This window comes from Parasteatoda tepidariorum, chromosome 3 (assembly GCF_043381705.1).
Source record: "Parasteatoda tepidariorum isolate YZ-2023 chromosome 3, CAS_Ptep_4.0, whole genome shotgun sequence".
Classification (NCBI taxonomy): domain Eukaryota; kingdom Metazoa; phylum Arthropoda; class Arachnida; order Araneae; family Theridiidae; genus Parasteatoda; species Parasteatoda tepidariorum.
Genome location: NC_092206.1, coordinates 77,871,768 through 77,892,999, shown reverse-complemented (window position 1 = coordinate 77,892,999; position 21,232 = coordinate 77,871,768). Strand labels below are relative to the sequence as shown.

Here is a 21,232-nt window from a genome sequence, read left to right as displayed (position 1 = left end):
GAGTAAAATCATTAATGACACATTCCAAAAAATTTATGTCTTCATAAATTAAAATCATTGATATTTTCAAATCATGAAATTCTAAATAAATTATATGCAGCATAATTTAAATGAATATTTATGTATACCTAAGTTTATTTTAATCTCGAATCACATTTATTATTCTATCAGAAAAAAATATTTACAAATGAAAGAAATGCCAAGTATAAATTCTAGTTCTAATATTTTAAAATAAAATATACAAGTATTTTTAAACATAAATGTGATCCATGATTTCTTGAAACTTCCGGATCGTAATTAACGAAAAATTCGGATTTTTTCCGGAACACAATCATCTCTGTAAGCACCAGGAACAGAGAACACTCAAACCAAGCTTCTGTTCATTCACACCTTTCGAAAATTACCTTTTTGACAATTGTAGAAATTGTCAGATGTTAAGTTTAGATTACCAAACATGCAATGGTTTTAATGTTTTTACTCTATCTACAAAAGCTCACTTCTTTCTTCTATTGTAATAAAAGTATGTATATTTTTAGTTGTGTATTAAAGATAATTATATATCTGTTCATACATACCTGTGAATTAGACTAAATAATTTTATAATATTATAATTTTCATCTGCTTCCATTCTTTAAAGCTCTTTTTCAAATATGTCTCAATATTCACTCGGTAATGTGTGTGTTGCAAACTAATTTTATTTTATCTGACAAAAAGTTCCAATTTATTTATATTTTATACAGTGCTTGTTTTTAATATCTGATCAATTTTTTTATTGATTAATTAGTTGCTCAGAATTGTAAAAAAATTTTGTGCAAAAAGAAAATTCAAAACAGAATTAATTATTACAATACATAGTTATTTCTTCAAATATGTTTATTGCAAGAGCCACACATTGTACAAAACTAAATAAAATTTGGACAAGATACTAATTTTCAACACATAACTTTCTGTGACACTATTTATCTGGATTTGATTACAATATTGCACATTACACATAAATATTGCATATCATTCTTATAACAAATATAGTGAAATAATAAAAAAAAATTATGTATCCAATAAATACTGTTCGCTTTTTTTTCATTCTGCCAATGTTTGCTTGGAAAATTTGATTATATACACACGATCCACTAATACTTTCTTTAAGTAAAACTTCGAAAGCAACAAATTTTCCCTTGGAAATTTGTTGCAATTAAAAAAACTCTTCCTGAAAAATTTTATTATCTTTGCTTCTAAAAATTAATTCAAAATCCTCTATAAAATGAGGACAACAAACTAATTTTAATAGTAAAAATTCAGATTTTTTAAATTAATTTTTAAATAGAAGCAAATATTTAACCAAATATTAAATTTTGTGTTCTAATGCAAATGAGAAGAAAAAAAAGACTTCAAATTCTAAAATGATGTAAGATTTTAAGAAAAAGAACCTGTACAGCTAATTTAATCTTCGTTTTTCTTTCTTTTTATATCATTCTTTTGCAGCTTTCAAAGTGCATCTTTTTAATTTTTTTCTTTTTGCCTGGAATTCAAAAAATTATACAAACAACAGTTAACACTAAGTGTTTGAAACTATGATAAAAAGCAAATCATAAAAATTTACTAAACAGAAGCATTAGAGGAAGATATTCTGAAGAAAGTAATACATAATAGCTTTTTATAATGCAAATCCTGAATAATGATAGGTAACTAAAAACAGTTTGACATCCTATTTGCAAACATAAGTAAATAATACTAAAATAAAGGTCAGTAGAGAAGCTCATCATTTTAAATTCCCCAGAAATCACAAAATTTGACTCAGTAATAGAGAAATCAACCATCAAATATGTTGATAAAATCAAAAGTGGTAGCTATAGTAAAGCTTTCAAGAGAACTCCTCTAGACATCAGTCTCACATCGTGGCGGGTACCATGGTTATGAGAAAAAGTAAATTTGAATAATGGTGCGGGGTGAATAGTTTTGTCTTTATCTTGGCATAGTTCAGCGTGAGTAAACCAATCAACACCTTCATTCCTCGTTTGCACCCCCATTAGAAATGTGATCTTGCTTGTTACCATAGCAGTAGACAGCCCCAGACATTTAGTCTGAAGGAGTTCTCCTCCAAGCCACACTATACTATGTTATCAAACTTAATTTTCTTAGAGCTTAATTAATAAATCTAACCAAACAGTCTATAAAATAAAGGATTCCCATAATTTGACATTAGTGAGCAGGCTATTTCAAAAGCAATATAGCAGTTTTGAGAAAATTGTAGATTGATGATAATTAATTTCAGACACAAAAGCTACCATAACAATTACTGGTTCACATTACCCTAAGATTAGACTTCCAGATACCCTAGACTTGATACCTTATGAATTATTACTGTGGTGACACTTCAATGACGTGTCTCAAAACTTAAAGATATAACAGCATACCAATTACCCAAGTAGACACCACTTAAAGACTATTGAGCATGTTATTTGACAGTTACAGGTACTAGCTGTCCATCATATTGACCATGTTTTGTAGACAGGCGATTGTTAAATTTTGTATATTATTGATTGTTATTTATATATGATCTTATAAGGCTAAATATAAACTGCTTTGTGGTTGTTTTTGAAACTTAAATTTTATCAATAAAAATTCTTATTCTCATAATTTCTCTATTCCATTCAACAATTTTCTTGAAATTTTGCTGAATAGTTTTTGATACTAACTGCTCACAAATGACTATTTTAGCAATTGTCACCAATTATATATATATATATTTAAAAATTAGGATTAATTTTAGTAGTTTTTAGGCAGGATAATTAATCATTCAAACTCAAATTTCATATAACATTAACAAAACATGAAATAATACAGTTCACAAAATAATATATATTTTTAAAAAAATGATTTTGCTCATCAAACTCAATTTTCTTACGACTCCATAAGCAATAAATATATAATAACAGTACACATTTCACAAAATAAATGCTATTTGGAAATTTAAGCTCTGGCAAAAATGTTTCAACAAATTCACATTAGAGAAAATAAAAGAATTATGATACTTTGAACATACTGGGGACAGGGGTTGGTGCACCAACTATCTTATAATGTTCTTCCGGTCCTTCATCGAAAATAACAGGTGGAGGTGGTGCCATTTCTTCTGGTATGCTATCTCGATCACTAATGGAATCTTTTGGGGGTTTCAGGCACACTACATTTGAATACTGATGGCGTTGAACTGGTCGGGATTTATTAATGTTGTTATTAGTCTTTTCCCTATCAATTACATCAAAGCTGGGAACACTTGGCAAAGTTCCAACTTGCTTCAGAGAAGACAACTTGTTCCCAACGCAACAACTTTTGACAGAACTTAAATTATTGATTCTGGCAGCCATGTGACAGGTACAGGCTGGTTGATTGTCTGTATTATTGAAAATAGAAGCTTTTGGAAAGTCATAATCGGAAGAAATGCTGTTGGATCTTTGCAAAAAAGGTGGCGGAATGTCATAAGACTGATCAGCATCACAATTATTATCTTGTTTGATTGGAGGAGGAGAAATTGGAAGTGGAGGTGGAACTATGTCGTAATCTGTTTTTGGACCAATGGGAAATGAGAGTTTGAGGGAAATATCATTTGTTGGGGAGACAGCAGTGCTGCAGCTCGGTCTAGGTGGTGGTGGTCGATCATAGTTTTCACAAGGATCTTCAAAACTGCTGAAATCTAAAAAAGCAAAATAAAATTAGGAAACTAATAAAATACCACAGAAATTAACAAGCAATTTCACAGGTAGCTAACTCACAACAAAACTGGAATTAAAACTGTAACCAAATATGGGTGACGCAGCAGTCAATGCGTTATCTCTGAATTTAGTTTTCATTTTTTTAATTTCTATAATTCAAAATTATACCAACTTGGTAACAACAAAATTATACTTCTATAACTCAAAATTATACCAATTTAAAAGATGGAGACACCAAAATTTCAAAATAAAAGATATACTAATTAAAATGTACATTTTTCATAATTATAGTAAAAATAAGTTGACTATGTATTTATAGACTTTGAACTATGTATTTATTTAAAAAATAATACAAAAACTTCTTGCAAACTACTTCAAAACAAGTTAAATTTCTATAAAAAATTTAACATTTTTCTAAACAGTAAAAAACAGACTATCATTTTTATAACTAACAACAGTCACCCACATTAATATATATATATATATTTAATAATACTTAAAATTGAATAAGAAAACATTCTATATTAATGTTAAAAAACATAACTTACCAATACTAGAAAGTGATGTTTTTCTTCCTGATCTGAAGTCACTTTTGAGAGAGGAACTTTTAGATGAAGGAGGTACAAAATCTAACATTTTTAAAGCTTCTTCAAATGATGGAGCAATTAATTTCTTGGTGGTGGAATAGTGTGGAATTTCAGACTGCTTACAGTTTTCTAAGCTCCCATAATGTGTTGTTTTTACAGGTCTAGGGGGAGGAGCTGGGGGCTTTGTATTGAGTGTTAGAGTCTTGTGATTGTTTAGGGAATTCGCTAAATCAGTAGAAGCTTTTCGCTGCTGATGTTGATAGCGTGATTCACATCGCTCCTGAGAAAAGAATTAATACTCATGTATAAAAAAGTGACTTTTTTTTCTGCTAAGTAAAGAAAATTATGCAAAACACAAAATATAAATTAAAAATGAAAAACCCAAAATATAAATTAAAAATGAAAAACCCAAAATATAAAGTAACTTATTAAATTTAATAAGTAATATAAAGATATTATGATTTCTATAAATATAAAGAAATCACAGAACATTAACTAAAATAACTTTTAAAATATAAATCAATGGCAAAATATTAATATATTAAAAAAATTTGATAATAAAATGAAGAAGCCATAAATATTAATAGTTAGAATTATTTCCATAAAAAAACAGAAAATATGAAAATACAACAAATTCCATAAATAATATTGAAAAAATCTCAGAACATGAATAATAAAATCTAGAAATATTAACAGAAAAATTTCTTAAAACATGAAGTATAATAAATTTCATAATTAATAAGAAAATAAATATAATAAATTTGAAACTATTGTATCCAATAATATTAAATAACTACACAATATTTCTATAAAATAATACATAGTAATCCCAGAAAATAAAAATAAATTCTTTAAAAAATATAAAAAAATTGCAAAATAAATAAATTTAGTATTTTTACACATGATATAATTCTAATAACAGAATACGAAATTTCTTAAATAAACAGAAAAATACAAAATCTGAATAAATATATTAAATTCTATTCATAAAGTGAATAAATTCTGTGTCATGGCACTGGTGATACTTTCCAGCATTGTTTTCAGTGCTGTTTTTGAAATTCTTGATATTTATTTAATGAGCTCAACTTAAGAAAATTACTATATTATTTAATTACATACATAATTTAATTACACATATAAAAACACATAGTGAAACAAACTTCGGAACTCAAATATCTCAGGCATAATTTTTGACAAGTTGAATGTTAAGACATTATGAAATTAAAAGTTCAAAAGATAAATAGCATAAGTATTTCAAGAGTTCTCATATTTTTGGTGATTTGTAAAAAATAAATACATGGATTATAAAAAGAACTAAAGACAAATATTAATGTAATACAGAATTTATAAATATAATTCATAGATATTTCAAAATTGACAGTTGTTTTAAGAGAATAATTTATATTTACCATAAATGAAAAAAATTTAACTATCACAAATTTTGTTTTTATTTTTATTTCTATCAAAAAAAATCTTTTTTTCAATAACATAAATACACATAGAAAAAATATTCACCCCAGAATATTGATAGGTCAATAATTTTAAAAAATTTCAACAAAATCCTCAAGAAAATAAATATACAAAAGTTAAACTGTTAATGCTCAACTTATAAATAGATTATTAAAAACTAATAATTAATACTAAAAAAAACTAAAATTTTGTAATATTAATCTTAAAAAAAAAAGCAACTTACCCTAAACCTATTGTTACGATCATCACCAAAATCAGAATGATGACCACTGTCTGATCCAGCACTTGCAGTACTTAATCGATCAAATGAAGAACCACCTAAAATATATTAAAAACAATTACTATAAAATAAAAAAAGAAAGAAAAAAAACTGGTTTTTTAAAATAATTAGCAAGAAAAAATTACTTGAACTGCTTGTGTTCGACAGTACACTCAATGTGCTTACTGGTCTAACAGTTTCAGACTCAGGAGATACTTTTTCAGAAGAATTTGAATCTTTAGAATTTCTTCTGCTCATACTCTGCAATATCCAAAATAATTTAATTAATAACAACAAATATGATTTATTTATGCTAAGACAATGTAATTTAAAATATTAATATAATGCTAAAAATGTTTAAATTCCAAAAGATTCAGGTTTTAAAAAGCTGCGATAGAATCATGGTAAAAAAGTAGCAAAACAGAGTTGAACAAAAATGTAACAAGTAATCAATCGCTTGCAATCGTGATAACAAGATAATGATAGTTTACAATAACAAGGAATCATGATTACATTAAATCATATATATGATCTCAAGTTAATATATAATCTATGATTACATAGAATTATATATTAAGGTATTGTTAAAAATCATAATTCTTTTTTAATTGTTTGTTATTATTAATTGTAATCACAATTACAAATTATCACATTTTAAAAAAATCAATGATTCGTGATTACATATAACAAAAAAAAGCTTACTTTAGAATCGCTATCTTTCCTTCTCCATTTAGAATTTAAAAACTGTCGAAGTTCAGAGAAACTTGTAGAATGTTTCTTGAGCATTTTAGCTTTCTGTGCTTTGGCATATAGACTTCTTAAGCCATCTAATGTGCTCTAAAAGAAAGAAAAAACTTTTTTAAAAACATCACTATGGCATTAAAAGAGCAATTTTAAGCAATTTTTTTTTTATTTATAAAGTTATAATTAAATGGTAATTCTTATTATTTTTAACAGCAAAAACTCAAAGCAGGAATAGAGTCAAAAACGCATAGGATTTTTAATCTTAATTTAAAAATTCGTCAGTTAATATATACATACACACACACATATATATATATTGATAGATTTACCAGACATAATCCATATTTTAGGTAATCAAAAACAAAATTTAACGTTATACAAAATAAGGGAATTTTTTCACAAAATAATTTCTTATATTTTAAATTTGTTCAAAGCCTATGGAAAAATGTATAAATACAAATATTTAATTTATATATAAATACATAAATAATGTCATTTAATTTTCAGAAAAACACACCTTTTCTTTGACAATTATTGCCTTTTTCTAGTTTCACATAAAAGTGATATTACAATTATCAAAATTGTGATATACAAGCAACTATGCTAAACTATAGCTCTTAAATAAGCTACATTGTTGAAACATAGAGATTAGATGTTGAATTTTACATAATTTTAAATTTAGCATTAAAAAATAAATGAAACATATTATAAACCTTTGCTTCCATATCTGACACTTGATACCGTGTTTTCCATTCATTGTGCATTTTTTCCACATCAGTTAATGATGCTCCTTTTTTGTAAGCTTCCATTATTTCAATTAATTTCGCTTGACTTTCAAGGAGACTTAGTTTAGCTCTCTCTATCATAAAAAAAAAAATTTAATAAATCAAACAATGTTACATTTTTAAAAAAAATCATATAAATAAAAGAACCCATTAAAATAGAAAATTAATTAAAATCTCCATCAAAACTAAAAATAAACATTAAAAACAAAAAATAATAATATATGATTTGAAACTTAAAACAATTTAAAAAATAACTTAGAGATTTAAATTATTAAACTATTGACCTGTAATATAACTTGCACTTAAAAAGTTCATGTTATAAAAATGATAAATTATTACATCTGCTATTTGTTTTATAATAACAAAAAGCACTTTTTGAAACTTTTCAATTGACTTTATTTAACCAAAATATAATTGAAATAATATTATTAATATACTACTGTGCATAAGAGTCAACATTTTAAAGAGTAATGAAAACTGCCATATTACTAACCATAAATTTAATGATAAATAACTTAAAAACAATTAACAATCATGATAAATAATTTAAAAAAATAGCAGATTCATGCTTTTAAAATTCCAGCAATTATATGATAAATGACTATTATTTATATTTAAAGATAATAAATGACTCTTAGACAACAAAGATATTCAAAATCCTTAAACATTTCCATAAACAAAATTTATGAAATATACATGATATTATTCAAATCTTCCATTATTATGAATCCAATGTAACAAATGAAATAATTACAAATAATGTTGTTTGTAGTAGACCATTAAAAAGTTATGAATTAAACTACAGTAAAGGTTATAAGCAATCATGATAAATCATTAAATGCTAACTAAATTATACATTCGTAAAATTCCTGATAGAAAATTATTTCAGTTGAAAAACAATACTTCTATAAGCATTTCTGTTCACCAATTTAGTTATAATAATCTACTTTACATTTTCATTAAAAATATAAACTAAAAATAATTCCTTCTCAGATTTAAAAAGGCAAATAAATTTTAAAAATATTTATAAAAAAAAATGCAATTATTTTTCTTACCAGCATTACAAGCTGTATTGGTTATCACATTGTCTCGCTTTTCATTTAGGCCTAACCCAATATTTTGTAAGGGCTCAATATTTTCTGAAATGAAGAATTAAAGTGTAAAACAATTATACTCTCCCAATTGTGAAAATTAATTTTAAATAACAGATAAACCAAATAAAAATAGTAAATAAATAGTATATGGAAGATCCGTCTATTTTTTCCATAAAATTAGTATATAGTGCATGTAATGATTTTAAATCATTATACAGTGAAACCTCAAACAACAGCCCCTTATGGAACTGTGCCTATATGGCCGATGTTAAGAATTAGCCATTGTTTGGATTTATCAACAAATTCAAAATAAATAAATACAAACAATATATTTAATCCTCCAAAATACTGATCCAAAAAAACTACAAACAAAAGATTTAAAGCCCTGAAATAGTTATCAAATAAAGTTTACTTGTTACTTAAAATGTCATAGATGTACCTTAATCCACAGTGTTTCTAATTTTCACCTGCCTATTTCTTTTATACTATTCTTAATGCCTTTGATTTCATGATATAAAGTAAGGAAATTTATACTACACTCATCGAAGACGACCAATTCTCTATGCCTTTAGGGAAAATTTCTTGCAGTAACAGCTAAGTTATGCTTATATGTATAATTCTTTAATGTGATGTATAATGTTATGCATAATTCTGCGTGTGTATAATTAATTTGAAGTTATTTTTCACACCACATGTAAATGATTTAAAAGTTTATATCAAACGAAACTTGGTTGGCAAAAATAAAAAATCGGAAAGGTTTGCTCCTAATTACCTACCACTCAATAAAATACTCTTCAAAAAACGTAATAGGTGGCAGGCATGCGTATATTTGTATTATTATTTCCTGAAGTTCTCATTCAGATACCTTTACTAATGTCCAGAACTTTAAGATAGAAAAACTGAAAACAATCAACAAACATTGGTCAGTCTTTAGCACATGCATGAATATTTTCTCCAAATTGCATAAAATAAAATATTCCAATGATGTATTATCTATTGTAATTGTTGGAACAAGATTATGTGATTCATGAAGGACCATCAATGAAAGATGCAGATCATCTGTAGTAAGAGGAAATGAACCATCGCAACATATCTATGATTGACTTTTGTATGAATGTTTTGACTTGAATGTTGTGACCTTAGAGGGAAATATGCTTATTAATTAGTTAAAATTATTGTAAGTTAGAGATGAAAAAAAAGTTGGCAAAGAAACACCGACACAAAAATCATGCTCTTATTTGAAAATTGCTGTTCAGAGGTTCCCCCTTAAGTGAATCCTATATAAGATGTTAGGTTCTATAAACAAGTGGTAGATCTTTGGAGGTTTCTATTGTTTAGACTTAGAGGTGGTCACTAATCAAGGTTTGGCATTATTATTGTTTATCATCTTATGTCAACCAAAATGTCTAATTACTTAATTTTATCATAGTAAATATACACATAAATGATCTGTAGCAGTATTTCAGTTCCTTTCTTTAAAAAATTCAGTTTATTTACTTGTATGCAGCTGAAATTAAATAAACATAAACACAACTTGTAATTATTATTACTCATGCTACCATAAATGAACATAAAAGAAAATTTAGTGCTAATGAACTTATGTATTTCTTGTTAGTGAACATGAAAAAAATTGAAGGGATATTAGTCAGGAAGGATGCCAAATTTAAGACAAATCTGATAATGAATACTTTGATTTACACTACAAATTTTAAAATTTATGCAATATTTTTTTAGAACAATTCATAAGAACAATGATTGCTACTACAAATATAACTTATTACACCATGAAGTTTTTGTCAGTGAGAAACATAGTGATTTAAAACAATTAAATTAATTTAAATAATAGGAAGAAAAACAATTATTTTAGCCCCCATAAAATAATAATGAAATAAATGTAAACAATTTGGACATTGTGATCGCATACCTTTCATAGAGGCTTTCATTTGCATGTAATCGCATTCTCGATCATTCGTTGTTCGTCCTACCATTCGATTTGTGGGGAGGTGCAATACTGGAACAGGTTGAGCTGGGATATCATAATCATCCAAAGGATTGCCTTTTTTAAAAGCAGTATCTGGAACTTCATTATAAAATTAAATTAGTTAAATTTCAAATGACAATTAAACATAAGTATCAAAACACAAAAAATAGAGAATCGTGTAAAATTTTAATAGGCTTTGTTCATGATACAGTATTCATATTTAAATTTTAAAAAAAATACTTCAATCTTCCATATCTAATTACAATACTGCCCTCATGGCAGAATTGCGGTGACATGGCGACATTGCCACAGAACGTTACAGAGTTTTTGCACAAAGTCCTATTCGCGTGATTTTGTCATCAATCTTTATTTTGGAATTACTACATGGATTTTACAATTTTTAATTTATTTACAAATTTTAATTTATTATCGTTTAATTTATTTATGAATTTCAAATTTTGTAATGATTTACAAAATTAAAAAGGGGAAATAATTAGGGCATTTTTCCACCTACAAAACGCAAGAAAGTGCCTATAATATTGGAATTTTAAAAAATATTACTTTTACAATTAAAATTTTAACACGTTTTTATTCTATACTTTCTTCTGTAAATAGAACGTTTCTGTTATTTTAAATTAGTAATTGTTATAATTAAAAGTATCTCAAAAAAATATTTGAAATGCTAGGGAAGTTTGTCGCAGAAAGCCCAAAAAAATTATGCCACAGGGAATACTGCTACATTAAACTTAGTTTAGGGCTGATTGATTCTATAGAAACAAAAAAGCAAATTCAAAAGAAGGGTGTTTTTAATTCTTCTCTTGCTGACCCAGGTTATTCTCTGTCTTAGATGTTTACCCTATCCCCACATCCCATCTTGAAATAGTTTAATCTTGAAATCATAATCACTAATCTTAAATTAAATTTTCTTGAAATACATATCAGTATCAACATTGTGCATTTTCTTGTAATACATATCAACATTGTACCTTTAAGTCATATTAACGTTTTACATTTTCATATTGCTCAAAGGTGAAAGATAAATAATAATTATTAAGATATATGTTTTTGGAAACTATCTCTAACATTATCATATGTTCGATCACAGATACTCCAATTAGCATTTAAAATAATATAACAGATTCAACTATTACTCACCACATGTTAAACATGTTGTAGGAGTTGCAATGTTTTCTTTCTCTTGCAAATAATTCATTTTCTATGGAAGAAACAAAATTGTTAGTTTAACAGATAGATAACTATTCTGTTTTATTAAATCTTTGTAAACTATGAATATTCAAGGAAAAAAATTTTCAACAATGAAAACACACAAAAAAACACGAGATAAATAATAATCTATTATTCATCATTTATTAAATCTCTAAATACATTATTTATTATCTAGTAATATAAGAACCATATTTAATAATAAAAACACATTATTTATTGTCTTAAAATTTAAAAAATAAAAATAGTTTTATTTTTTAAATTTTTATCAAATGTGTTAAAAAGTAATACCCTTCTTCAGTTTTAAGCATATTATAGAGAATATCTAATATTTAAAAATGTTGAATAAAAAACTATTCAAAACATTTTTAAGAGCGAGTTATTGACACTACCTTTGATTTTAAAAAAATATCACAAAAAAGGAGGAAAGAGTTTTAAAGGAAATAAAATTTAATAGCACATAAAACCACATATAAGTTACTTTAATCATGAATTTGTTTAGAGTACAAAGGTTCCTCCCATTTTACATGGCAATAGGATCCCAGCCAATTCGTATGAAATTTTGACACATTGTATTAAAAGATGAAAGGAGTTCGAAATACAGACTGTTAAACTTACATGTCACACAGGTTTTTTTAAGAGTAATTTTAAATTAGTCACTCAAAGCAACTCGACCAGTTTTTCGAAACTCTCTACGTCACAATCTGTGTTTTAACATTAGGCAAATAAGATTATTTGATCGGAAGGATTTCAACTACAACATACCGAATTTTAGCTTATGTGGTTTTCTTGTTAAAAACAATTAACACTTGTGCATAGCACTTTTTGAAATTAAATGATTTTTCAGAGTATAAAAAAAGAATATATATATATAAACAAAACTTATTTAAAATGAAAACCTATAATATCCAAACTCTTTGTAAAGCTTAAAAATGCTATTTACTGGATTCAAATTATGTAGTAGGTATAATTGATTGCATAATTTTGATTTTGAAAAGAATAATTGATAATTTTGATAAGCGTAAAATATAATAGCCTTTCAGATTTTTTTTCATTTCGATATTTTTATAAAAAAAAATATGTTCAAAACTTTAATTTCACTGCTTTTTAAAAATAATGCTGCAAAACAAAAACATAAACATTTAAAAAATGTCTAACAGTAAAAATGCAATTATCAAACAGCAATGAGATATAGAGTGCAGTAATATTCATTTGAAGGGCTTTTATTAGAAGTACATTAAAATACAAATATTTGTATTTAAACAAGGCATTAGACAGAAAAAAAAAATTAGCGTAGCACAAAATGTAAAAGAAATGTTTAAAAAAAAAATTTAAGACATTATTACAATGTTATTCCGGTAAAAGTTCAAATTATATATAAATATCAAGCTATATATAAATATCTAGATAGATTAACCTGTCACTAACAAAAATTACTTTTTAATTCATGTTTTCTACATTACTCATTCCATCTAAAGTGTAACCCTTCTTCTTTAAACATTATATTACAATTTAAAACAAAACTAACCAAAAAATCATCAATTGCTGCAGCAACTTTGATGTGCCCTTCATTATTTGCTAATTGAGCAGGAGTCAAGCCTTTTGAGTTTTTCATATTGGCTGCAGTGTGAGAACCAGGACATTTAAACAGCTCATGAGTCAATGAATAAAGCCCATATCTAGCAGCAAAATGAAGCAATGAAGGAAATTCTTCTTTTGCTAAAAAAAAAAAAAAAAAAGAAAGAGAATCAATATTAAAGCAAATTGCAAAATAATGCTAATCTACTTAAATTTTAAATAAAAAGTCACAAAAAAAATTTACTAAATGTAGGATAAAGTTTCTTTTTACTTTTCTTTAAAAAAATACATTATATTACAAAAAGTAATTAAAACAGTTGATGGTACTGCTTTAGTATCAGTGTGCAAAAAGTCGTAGAAGGTTAGTTTATGTCTTGATTTTCAAATTGATTGAAAAACCAAAAGGATGTGGTATATTTTTGTGCTACATAGACTAAATTGAAAAACTACTTCATTTGTGCTTTATCCACGCTGTTTTTCATTTTAGTCTGGTTGAAAAGCATTAAGCTTGGAAGCCATGTAAATTCAAAAATACATAATTTTAGTTCCAAAAGTAAGCATTTTAGTAAATTTTAAAATACATTTTTGGTTTTAAAAAAAATGCACTTCAGACTAGGAAAAAACATTGTACATACTACATTCACATACAACTGACAAAGAACAGAATCACAGTTACTGTGAACTTTTGAATGGGGTTCTTGAGAATTAAAATTGTGAATAAATAAAAAAATCCCATTTCAAATAGTCGAATTAATTCTATATAACAGATAAAAGAAGTGTTTTATGTTACATGAATTTTTTTTCTTCCTATGAAGTCATTATTTATTAATGTTATTCATCAACTTTCAAATAAAGAATAAATAAAACCTGAGTAACTTTCCTAAATTTATAAATTACAAACATATATATATATATATATTCTTTTTCTTTTAATGTAAGAAACTGTTTAACAATTAAAGTTTACAAAAGATATAAATTTTTAACAAAATGTTAAAAATAAATATGAATTCCATACATTTTTAAGAAATAAATATAAGTAAATTTTCTAATTGTTATCTTAATTTTATTTTGAACTAATTACACCTTTATTGACAATAAAAAATGGTATTATTACAATATAAAAAAATTAACATTAAAAATTTAATGCATTAATATGCAGCAAATTGACAAAAATGAAAAATTAATGACTTACAAATACTGTACATAAAACTCTAAAAATATTTTTTTTTTCGATATACATCAAATATTTCTGGAAGATTGAATGTAGAGATTAATGGCATGAGAGTAGGTTAAATTGCGCCTAACTTAAAATAACAATGTAAGGAAAATAAATGGTGTCATAAACTAAGTGTGACATTAAAATAAAATAAAAGTTATTGGCCAGGAAAACTCAAAAACGCTACTTAACTGGAAGAATATAAAGTAATAATTGGCTTTGAAAGGTTATTATTTAGTAGAAAATATGCTTAGATGAAATAAAATGTAGAGATACACTTACTGCTATATTTATCAAGTTTGTTTTCAGGTCTCAATAGACTAAATCCTTCTAATGGTAGATTCTTTCTGAAAGCAGCCGTGAGCTGATTGTCCACTTCTGACAAAGCGGAAACTCCAAGAGTGCTTCGAAGAAATTCATAAGGAGATGTAACTGAACTAAGTAATCCATAGAGTTCTCCCATTTTTGAAACACATTTCACAGAACTTACTCCCATAAAATCTTCTCCATTCCAAACATGTACATTTACCATATTTTGAATGTGTATCAAATCATCTGCAAGAAAAAAAATATATGATTTTGATAATACATGAAGTTAAGAAAACACTTAAGAAAAAGCTTGTAAATTTACAAAACTAATCACATTTATTTTTATTTAATAAAAGAATGCAACATTATAAATGAAAAATGATTTCATAATGCATAAAATTATTTGCAAAAGAATGTTTAATATTGTTATAAAATATTACACCTTAAAACTTTAACAGAGAGCTTGTGTTAGATGAAACTATTTTGTGGTGCCAAATTGAAAACTACAAAGTTTAACCTTATTATGTAAATTGAAAATAATGTAAAATTGATGAAATAATTTGAAAATAATGTAAAAAAATGAGTAAACTGCATTAAAAATTCAATATGTTGTTAATGATACATTTAATATTTAATGCAACCACCAAGAAAAATTAATAAATAACGATCTAAAGAAAGATATAAACTGAGCAAGCTATTTATTTGATAAATATACCTCTCTGATTGAGACTTAAGATAAAATCAGTTAAAAAGATAATTTCAATAATAAATAACATTTAATGGATATATACTTACTGAGCATTACAACATTCTTAATATGAAATGTACACTCAAAACCAAAAATAACAACAAGGTTCTTCATTATTATTTTATTTGATTTGTAATTCTTTGAAATTAAAGGGGAAAATTTAACCATGAATAATAAATTTAAATTCAATTACATTAAAGATTACATTAACAGATCACCTAGAATGATAAAGTTAAAGTGCATGGATTTCTTTGTTTTACTGGAATTTCTTGAGAAAAATTAACCATGAATAGTAAAAATAAATTTAAATTCAATTGCATTAAAGAGAAAAAAAATTCACCTGGAATGACAAAGGTTAAAGTGTATGGATTTCTTCGTTTTACTGGAATTTCTCGGGCACCATTAGCTTCTAAGGCAACTCTTATTCTTGCAGTATTATCCAAAGGCTTGGTTAGCAATATATACACTTTCCCATTACCCTATTAACAAAATTTGAAATTCATTAATTTAATAACTCTACAAAAATTATTTAAAATTGATCAAAAAATAAAAAATAATAACAATACTTGATATGCAATTTAAAATAACAAATGGAAAATCTTAAAATTGCTTTTTTTTTTAAAAAAATAATAATTTCACTCTTAAAAATATTTCTAAAAAAATACATAGAGGCACAATTTTAAATAATCACCTAAATCAATTTTTTTTTAATATTTACAATGCAAACTTATTTATAATTAACCAAACATTTGTTACATTGCATAATATCTATATTTATTTTAAAATTCTGATTAAATATTTAGAATAATTTAGTTTTTAATTAAATTAAACATGTTTATTTTTATGTACTATATAAACTTGCTGTGTAGTAAATATTAATATAATGCTTGAGAATATGTTTGTTTACATTTGTTTAAAAAACAAATAATAAAAATATGGGTAAAATAACGATGCATAGTAAATTAATTGCTGACTTTTTCAAAATTAATTAAAGTGAAAAATAATAATTTTTTAAAACTAAATAAATTAAAAAACTAATAAAAAAAGCTTTATTTAAGAATGCATTATTGGGTACGACTTTGACTAAGATCATAATCATTTAAATAACTTTTTTTTAAGATAATAAATCACATCACATGACAAGTGAAAATAGGAGGAGGGGTTGTTAAGATTACCTCTTGTATTTTTCTTGGTATAAGTTTATATTTTGGCTTATTGATTCGCTCGCACTCTTTAGATCTTGCCAAAGTTTCATGCATCATCTCAACAACATTTCGCACCATGTTTATATCTTTATCTTTAGCTTCTAGGTGGCGCCACTCATCATATGACACCAGCACGTTCTGAAAACAAAAACAAGGAGAAATTTGTTTACAAAACACTGGACCTATTATTTAATCATGGAAACAAAACTTATTATTGATAAAAATATTTACTATTAGAAAAAATAAAAATTATATTGTTGATTGTTAAGTATTAGTTATATATATAACAATAATTATTTTTATTTATCAATAATTTACAATAAATAAATTTTGGACAGATTTTGCTATTTTTTTCAGGAATAGAATACTGTGATTATTCATAAAGAACTCCATCCAGACATATAAACTTTTAAAATAAAATAATCTTGAATTTCTACATGCATAGTGTTTAAAATCAGTGTATACTTTTTGTCCCTATCCCCTAATATAATCATTGAGGTAGTACAACCCCTCGAATCAAGAAATTAAAAAAGAAACTAATTTAATAAAACTAATAAAATACTTAGTTATTATATAAAACTATAATATATATACTTTAATTCAATTTTAAAAAATAGACACTTTTCAATAACAAAACAATAAAGATTAAATAATGTGAAGCCTGATTAAAACTCAAAATTTTTCTAACATTAAAAACCCCTCCAAAATAAAATTTTAAGTACAACACTGAAAGAATGGGGTTAAATATCTTTTTTCTTCTTTAGAGCATTTTAAAAATGTATTTTTAAATTTAGTGAAATTTACCAATGCAAATTATGATTGTAAATCTGAAACCGCCTGCGAGACACTTAGGTTTCCTTTTGTGAATTTCCACTTACGTAAAAAAAAAAAAATTCAGCCTCCCCATTCCCTTATTACATTTGTAAGCATAATAAAATTTGAAAAATAATGTAACATCTGAAAATAAAATCGAGTAACATAACAAAAATAAAACTGGAAAATAATCAACAACCGTGCAGAAATTTTTACCAGTTTCTTTTTCTTTTTTTACCAGTTTCTTTCTTTTCCTTTTTCTTTTATTTTTAAGGTACGAGTGATAATAATAGATGTCTATTTATTCTGACACCAAATATTTTCATTAGTTTAATTAAACGTAAATAAAATATAAAGAGAATGCAATTCTATAAATGAAAGTAAAATTCTATTGATGATTCTTTATTAATGAATTATTCTTAATTTATTAATAGATAAATCTCTAGCTTTGTTTTTCTACAAAAAGAAGTGATTCGCTTAACGTAAATACTTTCAAATTAATTGTATATATTTCGCGCTTACGAAAATGCACAATTTAAGGAAACTTTTTCTAATGACTGTAACATTTCATTATTTTGTGGCGTCATACTGTCTGATATGAATTCGAAAATAAAACAAGATGATGTAACTTATCTTTTTTACGGCGTCCTTCACAATGATGATTCATCAAATAATTTTACGAATGACTAAATCTGAGATATATTTTTTATTATTTCTCTTTATGTGTTTGGCCGTCGAACAAAACAAAAAAATTCGAATATGCATGGATTTTCACACCTACAGGGCGTCATCATCTTAGAAGAATACTTCACCATTCCAAGAATTAATTAAATGATAAAAATCGTCCTTTAACAGAAATCAGTAAATAAATTGTGAAAATAATGTTCTTATTGCAAACAAAAAGCGCTATTTTAGATTCATTTTTTTTTTTTTTACACAATGTATATTGTCATAGCCGTCAAACTTCAGTCTACTGTTACTTTAACAAATAGAATATTGCCATTTTTTAAAACTATTCAATAATTCATTTCAATTTTTAAATGATTCTACAAATATATTTTTAAAAATTCTTTTTTTTTCAATGAAAATAATGCCACTTATATAAAATTTCTACACTGGGCCATAAACTGGTTTAACACATGATTTTACATACAATAAGCTTTCGAAAATTGCAAAATAGGACTCGGAATAGTACAAACGTTGCTGCAGTAGAAACAGTTATAGAGGGAATAATCAAGAAATAATATTTGCAACAACTAACTAAATAAAAACTAACAAGAATTTTTTTTAAAAAAATGAGACAAAGCATCAAAAAGGGTTGTAATAAAAAAATTCATTTATTTATTTAGTAGGGGAGAGTGGGGATGAATGGGACAAATTTCATTTTATGATCAATATTATTGAAAATTAACACTTTTCAATTTTTTCACTTTATCCATACAATAATTTGAATCATTAGCTATCCATAAAGATGCACTCAATCAATCAGCTGTAGTTTTAACTTGCAAAAATATTGCTTCTTAAAAAGTATGTTTTTTGTCCCATTCATCCCAATGATGGGGATGAACGGGACAGTAAGGGGGATGAATGGGACAAGTTTATGAAATGAAGAAATACTTTATTTGACTTTGATTCAGATGATAAGTAGTAATTGTTAACTTAACAATACAAAGGATTTACAAATAAAAATATTACAAATGCAAAATATTAACAAATAAAAGTATTACAAGTAAAAATATTACAAATACAAAACATCAGTAATAGAAAAGTTCAAATAGAAAAGAAATAAAAATTTATTTAACATTGTATGAATTAAAATCAACTTGAAAACTTAGTTGAGTTATTTGTCTTTCTGATCCACCAGTGGAGATAGGTTGGGGAAGTTTGCATTCGACATCCGACAACAAAATATCTGAAATTTCATTTCCGTGAACAAATTTGTTTGCTCCTACTCGTTTTAAAAATTTTACTTCAAATTCGTCCTTAGAACTAACATTTAATACTTCAGAAATATAAAAGTGAATAGCTTTTTTACCAGCTACTCTTGTTAGCAGGTAGTCTCCGATATTAATGTCTTTCTCTAAACTGTCAAGGACAGGATCATAATCCATATTAATTTCATCATCTGTACTGTTTGAATAAACAGGATCATCTACATCGGATTCAGAACTACTAAATTGCAGCCTTTTAAATCCCTTTCTTTTCCTTTTTTAAATAAATCCTTTAAATCCTTTTTTAAATAAAATTCTAGAGATTTTTGAAATTTTTATCACTCACTTTAATACCAGCAATGCCAGATGGGGTAGCACCACAAATCATGGCAATTGTTTTGCTAGGTTTCAATAATCGAGTAAATTGAAAGCAGTCGGCAGCATGCTTGTCAAGGAATTCAACCAGGGCTGGAGACAAGATGACCAGGACAACACGGGCGTCGCTGAAGACGGGCGTCTTGGTGCATCCCAGGGGAAAGGTCATCTTCTCGACCTGTTCATGCTGTATGACAGCCCCACTTCCTTCGAATTGACGAGACAGGTAGGAGTCCCATTCGACGACGTCCTCGGCAAAGATGAAAGTAACGTCTACAGGAGCCATTTCCTAATTCGAATTCTGGAAGGAAAAAAATTCTTTAATTACTGGGGGTTAAGATGTTGCAAACACATAAAAAATAGTCTGTAAGGGGATTTAAAAGGAGCACTCGCTCCCCTCTGAAAACCTAAAAAAGTACATCTTATTTCAAACAACAAGAATTTTGCATTTCGTGATAATGATGTGCCTAATAAATTCATACATAGCCATAAAACTGAGAGTGACATCTATAATTTTAAATTTTAAGTGGACTTGAACTAATATATGTTTGCTTTGTGCACCCTATTCCTAAAAATAAAATAAAAATTATTTTAATAGAAAATTAAAAACAAATTTTAAAAAAACATTGGAAATCTCAGGGTTTTTTTTTTTGTTTGTTTGTTTATATCATTTTTATTTTAAACTGCATAATTTTTGCACAATATTTAAAAACTTTTAAATTTAAAAACTAAAATTGTATACCAAAAAATTTTGGTTTGGTAGCTATAAACAAATTACTGATTATTTGTGAAAATTTGTAATGCATACATGTCAATATATTTTCCAGAATTGCAAAAAATTATTTATGCACAAGTTTTGAAAGATTTTTCGGAGTAGCACCCAAAATTTCTGATAGCACCCTAGAGTCAAAGTTTAAATTATTGCACCTAACTCTAATAATTTAGGCCTTACTGGACTTCGAAAACTATGCTAAATATTGAGAAGACATTTCCAAAAATGTGAGTCACAATTTACTGATTTACTAATGGATTTCATGAGTTTAAAAAATATTAATAAATGTAATTTTTTTATTTACGTTATAATAATTATTAAATAGTTATATAAACTTGTAAAAATATATTACTTTAATAAACAAAACAAAAACTGAAATCAGAATTCAATAGTTACAGAAACAGTTATGTAATTTGTAATTAATAAACAAT

The 21,232-nt window shown here is 25.8% G+C and overlaps 1 protein-coding gene across 3 annotated transcripts in view; it reads right to left on the bottom strand.

Moving 5' to 3' along the window:
- Positions 1-855: 855 nt before the first annotated feature.
- The window catches only part of LOC107451770 (DBB domain-containing protein stumps), a 56,810-nt gene continuing 36,433 nt past the window's right edge, over positions 856-21,232 (bottom strand). For all 3 annotated transcript variants that reach the window (XM_016067978.3, XM_071178871.1, XM_071178870.1), the window contains exons 2-15: positions 20,001-20,330; positions 16,881-17,048; positions 16,046-16,184; positions 14,931-15,203; positions 13,383-13,573; positions 11,786-11,846; positions 10,574-10,729; positions 8,611-8,694; positions 7,484-7,629; positions 6,729-6,863; positions 6,173-6,287; positions 5,991-6,085; positions 4,259-4,577; positions 856-3,691 (exon numbers count right to left, since the gene is read on the bottom strand). In XM_016067978.3, coding sequence (XP_015923464.2) covers positions 3,024-3,691; positions 4,259-4,577; positions 5,991-6,085; positions 6,173-6,287; positions 6,729-6,863; positions 7,484-7,629; positions 8,611-8,694; positions 10,574-10,729; positions 11,786-11,846; positions 13,383-13,573; positions 14,931-15,203; positions 16,046-16,184; positions 16,881-17,048; positions 20,001-20,315 — 2,865 coding nt within the window. In that variant the 5' untranslated portion in view covers positions 20,316-20,330 and the 3' untranslated portion in view covers positions 856-3,023. The remainder of the gene's footprint in view (positions 3,692-4,258; positions 4,578-5,990; positions 6,086-6,172; positions 6,288-6,728; positions 6,864-7,483; positions 7,630-8,610; positions 8,695-10,573; positions 10,730-11,785; positions 11,847-13,382; positions 13,574-14,930; positions 15,204-16,045; positions 16,185-16,880; positions 17,049-20,000; positions 20,331-21,232) is intronic.